At 45.7% G+C, this 13,717-nt stretch overlaps 2 protein-coding genes and 1 pseudogene across 2 annotated transcripts in view; 2 read left to right on the top strand and 1 right to left on the bottom strand.

Moving 5' to 3' along the window:
• Nucleotides 1-1,628: 1,628 nt before the first annotated feature.
• LOC107514040 (cytochrome P450 4A6) lies at nt 1,629-10,108 on the bottom strand. Its single transcript, XM_016151365.2, is given in 12 exon segments — nt 1,629-1,716; nt 1,718-1,757; nt 1,857-2,046; nt 2,136-2,216; nt 2,219-2,244; nt 2,701-2,799; nt 2,802-2,853; nt 3,168-3,296; nt 4,284-4,411; nt 4,893-4,967; nt 5,967-6,120; nt 9,855-10,108. Coding segments are annotated over 12 exon segments (1,293 nt in total). The 5' UTR covers nt 10,086-10,108.
• A 1,497-nt stretch (nt 10,109-11,605) lies between these two features.
• Nucleotides 11,606-12,045, top strand: LOC107514034 (annotated as a pseudogene).
• Nucleotides 12,046-12,910: 865 nt separating this feature from the next.
• The window catches only part of LOC107514032 (cytochrome P450 4X1), a 46,335-nt gene continuing 45,528 nt past the window's right edge, over nt 12,911-13,717 (top strand). Inside the window, exon 1 of the mRNA XM_016151355.2 lies at nt 12,911-13,021. The gene's annotated coding sequence lies outside the window, so the exon portion shown is untranslated. The remainder of the gene's footprint in view (nt 13,022-13,717) is intronic.

A 13,717-nucleotide genomic window follows, 5' to 3' on the forward strand; every position in this document is an offset into this window, starting at 1 on the left:
ATCTACCATTGTCAACATCGATGCACAGTCGTTGATGTTCTGGCTAGTAGGGCTATGGCTGGGGGAAGTGGCATCAGAGCGGGGCTTCCTGGTAGAGATGGTGCTTGAATCACGCCTCGAGGCAGGGTGAGGTATGAGGAGCAAAGAAGGACTTTTGAACTTTTCGGGGAGGGCCTCAGTCTGGAGCCATAGGATGAATCAAAGATCCTTCTCCAGTTGTTACTCCTGCAGCAGCTACCTGATGGCTGCGGGTACATAAACCTCTAGAGTTCAAGGTCTAAGGCCATTAGTGGGCTCTAGTCTGGAATTAGACAGGCATGGAAGGGAGGGTACTGGTGACTAGAAAGAGACGAGAGAGAAGAATTTTTGCCCTGGGACTTGGAGATGTCTCTATGTTGCCCAAGGGATGTACCAGCTGTAGACACATCCTTTTTATTTTTCATGCTTCCCCTCTCAGAAGGAGGCCACAGTGAGAGACACTGCGTATCACCAAGTGGAATCGTCCTGTGGCAATGGAGGTGGCATAGACATGACAAAGCACATGTGCACACATTAGCAGTAGATAACCTTGATTCATGATTGAGAAGCAAGAAAGAACTGGGTACTTGCTTCTTGAAGGAACTCAAGTGAAAACTCATGTTTATCAAATGCCATCCATGAGCCCTTGGGGATTACGCGTTAACTCTGTCAATCCTCACAACAGCCCTCCAAAGAAGACACTCATATCCCCATTGTTTAGTGAGGCACCTGAGCCTCACAGAGACTTATCGACTTGCCTATAATCACACAGCCAGGATGTGGCAGGGCTGGGATTCTGACCAGAGGTGAGCCAAGGGGTGTCCTCCAGCCATGGCAGCTATCCCAGATCTGGTCATCAGCTGCTCTCTGCTGTCAACCTGAGGGCTCCTCAGAGACTAGACCATCTGGCCCATTACAGTGGATTCCCTGAGCTCCCTTATTTGCCTAGACCACACAAGGAAGCAATTACATCTATACCTACCCCTGTCTGATTGTCTCTGCAGCCCTCACAGCTAGAAAATTAGAATTCTAGGGCCAAGTTCTTGAAGCTGTATCCTGAGTCCAAGATCTGCTTGTGGAGAAGATTGCCCAGACTGAGTCATTATTATATTAACTATCAGGCACATAGTTCTTTGATTTGCCACAAGGAGTTATCCAGAGATTATATCAAACATAGAGGAAATTCAAATAGATGTGACAATGAAGACAGAATGTCTCCCAGACTCCCGTAATCTAGAGTTGGCATTAGAATGTGGACTGTTAGAATTCCACAATTTAGGGCCATCAAATGGAATCACTGTAGTGTCATAAAGTCACAGATTCTAAATGTGATGGAATGCTAGTCCTAGAGAAAGGTAGAAGCTTAGGATTCTGTTTGTGTGAGATGTCACAGCTGAGGTGAACTTTATAGGTTATTATTGACCTTTTGCCGTTGTCCAGTTTTGTGTATGGCATACCATATTCTTCATTCAAACTACAAAATAAGCATCCACTTAATGTGGAAGAAACAAGACCAGAGAGGTTCAGAACTATTCTAGGACATGTGGATCTGATCTTCCACATGTTCTTGCAGAGTGCTCAGGTTAGTGAGTATGGTGAAGTTCATACCTCTAGGTAAGTAAGGGGTGTTCATTAGGGAAAGTGATGGGCTTGCTGAGCTCTCTGCTGATGCCTGATATTGGAGGATAGATTCTCATTGATGCACTTGGTGGTGTAGGGCATCTGTCCCAGGTGGTCCCTAAAGTGAAGCCGAACATGAAGGCGGGCAAGACCCAGGCACACCAGGGGTTCTCCTCTAGCTGAGCAGGTGGGTCTTTCCCATCTCTGGAGCATTCATTAGGTGATTGAGGCCCCATCCCCTAGGAGCCTCTGGACCTCTTCCCTGCACCTCTGTTGATGCTCAGGATGCACAGTCAGAGCATAGAGGATCCAGGAGATATGACTAGCTGTGGTGTCATGACCTTCAAACATGAGCATGTCCATTTCTGCATAGAGGTCCTTGTCAGATAAGCTGCTTTCATTCTTCATCTGGGGAAGGCATGGAGGGAGTACAGGGTTTGCCCCATCCTCTGCACTTCTTCAGGATAAAGCTTCAGGTCTCTTCTATACACACTCACTCTGTCAAAGAGGAGAATGTCCAGGAAATCCAGGTGCCTCTTCTTCCTGACCTCTTCCAGCTTTCCTTTATCTTTCAGATATATGCCTTCCTCATCTTGATCACTCGATCTGTCCCAGAATAGTGATTCTCAGGAAGAGATGAGAACTCTGGGTGCCCAGAACCAGCCACCCATGGTAGCCCCATTGGCCCCACATTGCTTGAATCTGGGTGCCAGTGGATAAAGATTAGTGCGAGAGTGGGTGTACACATCAGGGGTGAGTAACTTGCCTCATCTGACTGCAGGTCAGGTCTCCCTCAGTAGAACTGCTCATGGAGTAGGCTCTGCTCAAATGCTGCCCAGAGGGCGTCTCATTCACCATCACCAATGTGGTGTCACTCATAAACCCCTGCTCACCCCCTCAAACACTCTTCTCCTGATTCCCAAGCCTTGGATCAGGGCAGTACCCAGTGTGGTTGTGTCTCTGATCCTGAAGGGGCAGCACGGGGCTCTTCCTGAGTATCAGGGTCAGTTCTTTGAGATGAGCCTGATGAAGAGGGGAGCAACCCAGGAGGTGGAGTCTAACTTGTGTGTTGATGGACAAGTTGGCAGGCCCGGTGGTTCTGGTGGCCATTAGGAGTCAGCCTGTAGATGATGTGGTTCTGGTAGAAGAAATTTCTTACTCAAAAGTAAAGAGATTTTTTATGCCCCCAATGGCCTGAGTGTAGGCTTGGTTGTTCTTGAAGAAAGAAGTTGCAGAAAAGACTGGAGTGTTGGGAGGCCTCTGACCTGGAGGTCAGTGGACCTCAAGGTGGAAGTTTCCCCAAACAGTGGGTACTGGCAAACCTGAGGCATTCATCGCTCTGTCTTAGAGCCCTGAGACTCTCAGTCATTTATATGGAATATGCCCAGCAAGGCTTCTCCTTGTGCAGGGGTCAGGGGTCTGTGGCTGAATCAGGGTTGCTCTGGTCTGGAATTTTTCCATGGTCTGCATACAAGGGGTAAGTGCATACAGTTGGTAAAAACAAAACCCTGCAGCTGAAGGACTGTCACTGACCTGTCTGTCTGGACATTGCCTTCATAGCTGAAGGCACACTTCATGAGGGTGTCCAAGGTCATCAAGGAGATATGTCTCATGACCTCCAGATGTGAGTCCTGGCTGATGAGCTCCTCCCATTTGTCCTGTGGTGGGAAGGGAATGTTAACCCTACCCTAGTCCCACAGAGGACCTCTGCTCACAGGCTATTCTCTCTTTCTGTCTCTCCAGATATCCTGTTTGGAATCCCTCACTTTCCAGAACAGGTGCATTACAGCATCTTAAGATTGTAAAGAAAATTTTGGAAAGTGAGGCCTACAGTCTCAGAAAGTTCTTTATATAATTAAACATGTTCTCTTAGAATAGTCTAAATTTGGGGAATAAGTTATGATGATAACAACCTTTTGGTATACCAGCAAACATTTTTTCTCAGGGGATTAAAGTAGAAAGCTTTTCTGTCCTGGGTTTGAGCTAGACCTGAGGGACAGATACACTCTCCAACTCTAGGTAACAAATGTGTCAATGCAAGAGGAAATAGAAGGGGCTAGTACTGAGGCTCCTAAGGAAAGGACATCGGGGACTTTAATTCCTCTCATTCATCAAATGATAGATGAGCCCAGATAGTGAGTCAGAGACCTGATGAGAGGTGATGGGATGGCAGGATCTGGCTCTGAGAGAGCAGCCCTGGTCCCCATTTCCTTCTACGGGTTGGCTCAATTCCATGCAGATGCCCTAGGCCCCAGGCCAGAGCTCACTTGAATGACATCCTGGGATGTCCCCCTTGTCACTGAAGCTATCAATGCCCAGGCCAGCCAGCAGCAGATTGTCCTGTTGTCCAGGATAATGACTCTCACTCTAGCCCACTGTGCTGAAGATATGGAGGCGAGAGGAGAGCAGACCATGTTTCCACCACAGTTCCACTTTCCCGTGGCCATGACCAAAGTGTCATCCAAGCTGGTTCCTGCATACTTTCCTGTCCCATCTAGTTTTGGGAAACCCTGTCACAGTAAGGTCCGAGCATGTTTTCTGCGTGGCTGTGTCTGATGGATGTGTGAATGACACACATGTCTGCCAGTAGACTTTTTAGTTGTGCTCTGAGTGGGCGCGTACAGATGAGAGAGGGACAAACTCGCCAGCATTACTTGGACAAAGTCAGCCAAGAGCCCAACGTCGGGCTTCAGGATGTCATAGTGGAAGGCTGGGGTCAGCATGCGTCCTTGCTGGAACCACTTCTGTCTATTTAACAGGAGCAAACCAAAACCTGAAGCAGAGATGGGTATGTGGTGAGAGAGGAGGTGGAATCAGAGGGACGACTGGGGACAATTTGGGAGGAACCAAGGGTTTCAGGAGAAGGCACATCATAAGCAATGACAAGAATTGCTAAGGACACTTCAGGAATGTGAGTTTCCCGAAATGGCTCATACCTAGGTTGCCATTATGAAGACTCTGAGATAAATGCAGAAAAAGAGTAGAGGGGCAGGTCATAGAAGGACTTAAATAAATGTCATTCTGAAAACATTGGAGAGCAACTGAGAAGTGACATGAGAAAAGTGGAGCTTTAGGAAGGCTCTCACCACCCTCCTAAAGGGGTGAGGGTTTTGTCAGAGAAGAGAATGTGGACTAATTCAGAGATGACGGTAATGACGTGGTGCCGGTCATCTGTTGTTCTCTGTGAGCCAAAGAGATAGCTTTTGGTAAACCCACCTGGCAGTTAATCCGCAGTCCTTGTTGGACATACTTACTAATCCAGGGAGCCAGGAATCTGTACACATTATTTGCCTTTGGATCTGAAAGTCGAGAAAAGGCATTACAGGAAACTGGAAAAGACCGGCCAAGGCAGGCAGGCCCCAGGAGCCAGCTGTGGATGACCTGGGCTGCCATCCCTTTTTTCTTTTTTCTTTTTTTTTAACATGAGGCAACCCTTGGTTGACTGCATAGATTTCAAGGACCTTGTCAGCTTACAATCCCTTATTCTTTTTTTAATGCCTATAGCACTTTGGTCTTCCTAGGTAGTCTCCCATCCAAATACTAACCAGGCCCACCCCTGCTTAGCTTCCGAGATCAGACAGGATTGGGCTTGTTCAGTGTTGCCATCCCTTCTTGATGATTGTCAGCTGCCAGTTTGCCTCAAGCGATCCCCCATATTCCTCCCTATACCATGTCTCTCTGTCTTGACAGTCACTGTGGGTTCAAGAAGGCAGACTCAGTGTCCTAGCAACAGAACACCCACAGGTCTAGGATGGTGAATCAGCAAGAAATATAGGCTCTATTCTCAGTGCTGTTCCTTCAATTTGTGGCAGCTTAGTTATCCCATGACCGAGGACAGGCAACAACTGGAGGTGCCAAAGCTAAATCAGTGTGGTTAGGAAATGTCTTTGAGGTGTGAGACAATTTACAATAACAGTTGATCTTGATTTATTGTGTGTGTGTGGGAGACAGAGACAGAGACAGAGAGAGAGAGAAATATAGGGAGAGAGACAGATTCGAAGGAAAGAAGGAAGGAAAAAAAGCATGAAGGTAGGAAGGAAGGAAGGAAGGAAGGAAGGAAGGAAGGAAGGAAGGAAGGAAGGAAGGAAGAAAGAAAGAAAGAAAGAAAGAAAGAAAGAAAGAAAGAAAGAAAGAAAGGTAGAAAGAAATTCATCCCCAACATTACCATTCATTTAAGTAAATATTGTGGACTTTAGACTGTCTTATGGGCTGGGATGGTGATCGGCAGAGGGTTCAGGTAATGATGGCTTAACCACATGTCTCTTCTAGAATTTCACAACCCGAAGGCAGGTATCCAAGGGGGAAGGGCCGCTCCAGGCTGATGCGACTTTCTCTTTCATCCGATCTTCCCAGGATAACCTTCATGTAGTGAGGGTCATGAACAATGACTGAGACCTTGCTGTTTCATAGCCAGCGAGGAAAGGCAAACAGGAATTTCTCCACCCATTTACGAATATTTTGTAGCTCTTTGTCCTTTTGCAACTGTAACCAAGGGAAAGACAGAGCAATCAAATCTTTCTCTTTAGGTCCAGCACTTGGGGTGGTAGTGAAGGGGTAGGATGGCCACAAGGAGATAATTCAGGATCTATCAGCAGTGATTCGGAGTTTGGGGCTATTTCTGATGAGCTGGGTTGTGATCCGGATTCTTGCTCTTCATCAAGACTTAGTCTAAAATCAGGTTCTGGCTTCTGGTTGGGCCTTCTATGGACCCTCACTCAGAATGGCATTTAAAATCTCACATGTGCTTAAAAAATGGTCAGTAATGGACTACATGGAGTTCGAAACTTTTCCACACTTACATAAGAGCTATTGCTTGGATTTTGTTCCCCTTAAACTCATATGTTGAAGACTTAATCCCCAATACCTGAGATTAGGTGACTTTCTGTGGAGATAGAGTCTTTCCAGAGATAATCAAGTTAAAGTGCTGTCATCAGAGTGGGCCCTAATCCAATATAACTGCATTTTTATAAAAGGTGGGGAAATTTGGACACAAAGACAGTCACTCATAGATGCTGAAGGAAGTTGATATGAAAGACATGTGGAGAAGATAGTGGTTTACTAACCAAGGAGAGAGGCCTAGAACAGATGGTTCTTTCACAGCCTGCAGAAGAGACCAACCCTACCAACATCTTGATTTTGGAGCTCTAGTTTCAAGAACTGTGAGATGCCGTTTCTGTCGTTTTAGCCACCCAGAGTGTTCTGCATACCTAACAAAGTAGTATGATGTGTACTGTTCAAGGCACACCTATGACTGAGGACGGACTATTACTCTATGTTTACTGAAACATGAGAAAACCTATGTTAAAGGATATGCCCAGGTAAACTGCATTTACATCCAAGCCTGTTGATGCTGGGGTTCCCATAGCTCCCTGGGTGTCTCTGCTCTCACATTTCAACTCAATGTTATAACTGCTGGGCCCATGTTGGCAAACTTCCATTTAATATCTGTAATGTCTTTGTTCTTAGAGCCAGCATAGAGCATAGCTCACAGGAGTTATGCCTCATTTTTAAAGGAAGACGTAAGAGAAAGAAAAAATGCATATATGTGAATTTAAGTAAATATTGTAAGTGAATGAATGAGTTGATTAAAATTTTTGTTGCAAGTGACAGCTAACGAGCTAACATAAGAAAGAGAAAAGGGACCGAGCGAAGGCCAGGGGTCCAGGAGTGTTTCATGGAGCCCACAGGCAGGAGTAGGCTAGGGTAAGTAAAAAGCAGAACCAGGGGCTGGAGAGCTGCCAGGACAGAGTCTCTCATTCTTTCTCTGCGTAAGCACATGCATTCATTGTTTGTTTGTTCGTTTGTTTGTTTGTTTTAATATTCCAAGTTTATTTTAAATGCAGATTTGGTGGTCGGGAGTAGTGATGGGCTGGGATGTCTAACAGTTTGGGGACCAAAGATGGAGGAAGCCCTGAGGAGACCCCTTGTAATTATGGGTATCAGAGATTGTCTGTTTTACTGAAACTCTGGTCTGTTTTAAAGCAGAGTTATGATAATAATTGAAAGGTCGAAGATATTTAATTCAGCTGTTGACTGGATACTCCATCCTCTTTTTCACCCAGCTGGGTGCGTTTTTCTTTTTCCCTTCTTCATGCCAAGTAAACACCTGGCTTATTTCCTTGTATGACTTTTGCCCCTTGCTAAGTCAGGGTTGCCTCCTGGACATCATTAAGGGCAGGGTCAAGGAGGAGATTTGAGACAAAGGCACTCTGATGACAGTGATGTTGTTGATCTTAACCTCCTGGGCCAGGGTAAGTGGGAGAAGATTTGCGGCACTCAGGACACAGTTGTGGAGGTCTTTGGGCACATCCGTTTGATGACTCTGGACACACTTATGAAATGTACTTTCAGCCAGGAGACCAACTGCCAGATAAACAGTTCAGTAACATGCATTCATTCTCCCAACAAATATTTATTAAGGCTCTACTTTGTACCTGACATTTTTCTCGAAGCTGGCAATATAGTCATGAATAAACAGACAACAGTCCCTCTCTCCTTGGAGCTGGGTCCATGTGGTGGAAAAGAGCACGTGTACCCTTTCGGGACTGGCATGTTATGATTCTACCACACATAATGCCTGAGTGGCACTGAGAATTCTATTTGAGAACCTGCTTACAATATCATGGCCAAGGTGTTCACCTGCTACAACCAATGGTGGTTGGGGTCAAATAAAGCACTCAGGGGCACATCTTTTGTGTGGGAAGAGATCTCAGAGCACACAAGCTGGGCAGACATCCCAAAATGATTTCACTACAGTGAATAAACAAATACATAAATAAGTACATGAGTAAATGGAGTCACTCATTCATTTTTTTGGTGACTGTGGATTGAACACTTTCTTTGGGTCAATTGCCATCCTAGTTGCTGGAGTCAGCAATGAACAACAAAAGTCCCTGCTGTCATGGAGTTTTTTTCTAGTGATAGTGCAGGTAGATAGACAATTCTTCCGTAGCCTGATAAGTACTTCCTGCTTGAAGAACTTAAGGAGGCAACTCTATGTTCCCAGGTCATGTCTATCACTGGGGCTGCCCTTCTCCTTTGATTGAACGAGGGGACTGACCAGTGGGAACATCAAACCACCCCAGGTATATTACCTGGTCCTCTAGGATCCCCTCTTACTGGCCATGCAGGGGCCTGGGAGACCTGCTTCAGCATAACAGCATGACTCCTTTCTGGTTATTTGATGCCCAAACCAAGCACCTTCCCCTAAATCAGCGGTGCCCAAACTTTTTGGCACCTAGAACCAGACCTCCTATGAGAATCTAATGACTGATGATCTGAGGTGGAGCTGAGGCTGGAGCTGGGGAGCAGCTGCAAATACAAATGAAGCCTCACTTGCTTGCTCTCCTCTCACCTCCTGCTGTGTGGTCCAGTTCTAACAGGCCAAAGACTGGTACCCAAAAGAACTAAACCGTATTCTGCCTTTCCCTTCTTCTCTCTAGGCCATTCTGGCATTCCCTGGTCTTTGAGCACTCTAATCAACCAGTTGAGACTGACAGCTGCCCTTGAGCACACGTGGCCAGAGCCAGCAGACACTCTTGTAGAGGGGATGGTGCTCATGGTGGCAGTGGTGAGGACCCTCAGACAAATACCCAGTGCCCAACTGGCTTCCAGGCTTTGGCCACACAATGAAGGCTGTGCTGCACTGGAGTTGTCCTCACCTGGCAGCTTCTGGGAACCGCAGCCAAGAAGAAATTTTCCCAGAGAGCCAGAGAGAGAGTAGGTGGACAGGTCCTCATGTGGCCACATAGGCAATCATCAGTTGTGGACTGTGCTGGTGTAGCAGGTATGCCTGATTTGGAGGGAGGACATAGGGAGAATGGGGCCGTGTAGGTTATTGGAATCCCAAAGATGTCAGTTCCCCTTTCCATATTCCCTGAAGGATTTCACCCCTATTTAATGCAGTGAGTTTGTACCTTCAACATGGGTGTCCTTCGTAGGCATCAATATTATTTTAAATTCATACAAATTAGATTCTTACATTATAGTGACTCGCTTGAGTGCTATAATTATCATCATCATCTCCAGCTTACAGATGAGGAAACCGAGTCTTAGGGCGGCTATTGAAAGTATGTAAATATGACTCTAAGTAGCTTGAGAACAAAACCTATATACTTTACACAGCAAGGCTTTGTCCAATAGGTGCTAACCATGACCGTGCTCTGAGAGTCCCGGTCCTCCCTGCCCTCCCACTCCCCTATCCCACTCCATTTTACCTCCTGTTTGTGCCCAAACAGCCAGTGGAAAAGAGGGGACAGGAATTGCTAGAGGGCTTTGAGCAGCCGCTGCCTGCGCAGGTAAAGCTGGGTTGCCTTGAACAGCTGCAGCACCAGTCTGAGCAGGAAGGCGACTTGAAGGAAACCAGAGATACTGTCCAGTGGTCTGGTGGGGCTCAATGAGGAGACACTCATGCTGCACTGGTTTCTGGATTGCTGACTGTCTCTCATTACCTCAAGCCAGTCTGGAAGGATTGCCCCACCTACCTTGTAGGGTGGGGAGGGTGATGGGTGGGGGCAGAGTTTAGAGTTTAGCCACCAGGGTCGATTACTGGGAAGGGTCTATCTTGGAAAGCAGTGAAAAAATGCTTTTCAGCTGACAGTGACAATTGTTGTGCACATTTCAACTTCCTACTCATCAACTTCCCAACAAACATTTAATGAGCACCTATTATGTGCCAAGCAGTATGCCAGGTGCCAGGACCCAGATGCAAGAAAAACAGATATGACCCCTGATTAATTTTAGAGTCCACAGTCTAGTTGGCCAAATGTTCAGTAGGTGTTGTTTTATTATTGTCCCCACTTTAGAGTTAAAAAAATAGTTATAGTTAGGCGAAGTATTGTAGCCAGCGGAAAACAGCTATTGACAGTATGAGTTGGGGTTAGAATCCCTGTTTTCTCCAGAACTGCCTGCCTAGCTGCCCAGAAATTTTCCCCTGACCTTGTTCCAGCCCACTATTCAGTTGCGACCCAGGGTGAACATGTCAATGGTCAGAGTACTGGCCTTGGATTCAGGAGTTTCAGCTCGAGGTCTGGCTCACTAAATTGAAGGCAGCCACTGATACTCTCTGAGCCTCCATTTCTCCTTTTGTAGGTGGGATAATAATCTCTTTCCTGAGAACTTTCTAGGAATGTTCATTCCTTCATTCACTCAGCAAATATTTCTTGAGCGTATAGTTTAGTAGTTAAAGTCAGAAAACTAACTTAGTACAATAAAATATAAGACCTTTCCTGGAGGAAAGAACAGTGGACTGTGTCTACCCAGGGAAGGAAAAAACTAAGGGAAGAAAATGGGGTCTTGAGGGATAAACAGTTCATCAGATGTAGAGTTCTAGATAAGGGGCGAAGCCAGGGTTCAAAGCCAGGTAATCTGGCTGCAGAGGCTTTACTGTTAACTATTAATGTACAGAGATAATTTTAGTCCATACATTACCATACGCAATATTTTTATTCCTGGATGTTTCCTCGTTCAGTTTATAGACAACAGAAAAGCAGAGGGGGATCGAGTGTATGCAGTCAATCCCCAAGGGAATCAGCTTGAAGCGTCACACAAGTGCTGCAGGAACTTGTTTGATAAAACTGGGTTTGACGCAAATTCAATTTATCTTGTTTACTTTTACTCCTCTGCAAAGATTGCATCTAATAGGCGAAACCTTTTTAAACTTCAATATCACCCTTGTACTCATCAAATCACCCTTGTACTCATTTGATACTCATCAAATACTTCAATATCACCCTTGTACTCATTTGATACTCATCAAATACTTACAAAAGGCAATGTTCTGATGATCAACCATATTTTGGCTACCTTACACATTTTAGTCAAACTAAGGCGGATAATGAGAATGGCTGCAGCTGTGCCCCCGGCATTCCCACCGCTGCCCTTGCTGCGGAGCCTCAGTGAGCCGAGCCTGCCAGCTAACCCGAGCCAGCAGCCTGCAGCCAGCAGGCTAGTGTCTTGGAGGCAGCACAAAAGGGGCCTGGATGCACACATGTGGCCCTGGTGGCTGCCATGGTGGACAGCGGCCCCGGTTCTACTTTCAGAGCCCCACTCCGGCTGCTGGCAAGAGCCTGGGCAGTGCAGACAATGAGAGTCCAGTGAGGCACCAAGAGAAGGTCATGGTCAAATACGACCTCAAGGAGCTATCGAAGTGCCTCAACCTATAGGAGTGGATCCTGAAGCAGCTCACTCGCCTTATACTACTACCAGAAAGAGGAAATCCCAGAGCTGGAGACTGACGTGGACGAACTCCTGGACATGGATAGTGAAGATACCCATGCCGCCAGGGTCAAGGAGCTGCCGATTGACTGTTACCAACCCACCGAGGCCTTCATCTTTGGCCTGCCGAACAAGGTCTGGGGTATGCAGAAGCTGAGCACACCCCAGAAGAAGTAAGGGTCTTCAGCCCAGGTAAACAGTGGCTCTCACAGGACAATCACTGCCCCCCTGACCTCTTAGCAAAAGTGATACCAGGAGGCCCTGCGACCAGGCCTGGTGCCATGAACAGGGCTTCCTGAACTCCTGGCCCAGGGCCTCTCCCTTGCCCTCTCAGTTTTCCATTTTGGGGTTTTTTATTATTATTAAACTAATGGGACTTTTTGTGTTTTTATATTGACTCTACAGCACAGACCTTTTATAAAGCTAGGATATGCCTTTGATGCAGCTGAAAAAAAAAAATTGGCTGGTTGCTCCTAGCTGTACTGGAGAAGGTGGAGAAAGAAACGGATGAGCTTGGGGATTCAAACCCAGCCCTAACTGTATATAAATGACCTAAAAGCTTCTATGCTTGTCCTGAAAGAAACCATCATGCCCTATAGCCACAGGCCTCAGCTAGGGCTGAAATTTCTGAAAAATAAACCCAGAGTCTCATCCTGCCTGTGTCTGAATTACAATGAAAATGAAATTCCTAATCTTGCAGGATGCCTTCTGTCAAAGTAGAGAATTGATTGAGAAGTAAAAAGAGCCTGAAAATTGGAATGGGAACATATGAGAAGACCATAATGAAGTTGGAGACATCAACCCCCTAAATTCTGCTGAGTCTTCTATGCTGAATGCTGGGTGTAATATCTACTCCAGGTATGCATTCCAGAACCAGAGAATAACCTCAGAATAGGTTTGGGTATACAGCACCAGGTAGATGGTAATAACTTGCAGGATTGAGTTAAGGTTCTCCAGGAGGCTGTATATACTATAAATCAATGTCTAATACAGGGTACGATTTCTTCCACTGCCAGGATTCACCCATTCAGGAATCAAGGGGTGGAAATGGAAGTGGCACCATCATTATTACCCTTAGTAATGATATTAGCAACATTCTTTTGCTTCTTGCCCCTGCGAACTTGTGCTTCTACTGGGAGACAAAACAATGATTACATTAAACTTGAAGGTAAGACTACCTCCCAAATGCTTCTGAATTAAAAGCAATTACTACACTGGATTGACCTTGATTACTAAGGTGAAATTGGTAGGCTCCTTACCAATGAAGGTAAGGAAGGGTATGTCTGGAATACAGGAGATATCTAGGGCATCTCTTAGAATTACCATGTCCTGTCATTAAACTAAATAGAAAAATACTGCAACCCAATCCAGGCATAACTAGTAATCGCTCATATTTTTCAAAAATGAAAGTGCGGGTCATCCTACCAGGCAAAGAACCACATCTAGCTGAGGTGCTTGCTGAGGGCAAAGAGAATCTGGAATGGGTAGTGGAAGAAGGTGGTCATAAATGTTAGCTGTGACCATGTGACCAGCTGTAGAAATAAGGACTGTAATTGTTTTGAGTTTTTCTTTTTTTCTTTTGTAATAAATATGTTTGTGTGCATGTGTGCATGTGTGTACCGGATATTTTTTCTCCCTTCTCTATTCCCCTTCACATGTAACATGGGCTATATTAATAAAGCTAACTTGATATCACAGCATTTAAGTTACAGGGTATCAGGGAGAAGAGTGAACACCAGACAAGGACTTCATTGTCTTCAGGGGAAAGAGTTAGTGTCTTTCAATGATACGCAGAGTAGTTGGCAGAAGTATAACTTCATTGTAGTCTTTATTTGTAGATTAAGTATGATTTAAGGGGATGTGC

This window comes from Rousettus aegyptiacus, unplaced genomic scaffold (genome assembly GCF_014176215.1).
Source record: "Rousettus aegyptiacus isolate mRouAeg1 unplaced genomic scaffold, mRouAeg1.p scaffold_m13_p_1, whole genome shotgun sequence".
In the NCBI taxonomy this organism is placed as follows: domain Eukaryota; kingdom Metazoa; phylum Chordata; class Mammalia; order Chiroptera; family Pteropodidae; genus Rousettus; species Rousettus aegyptiacus.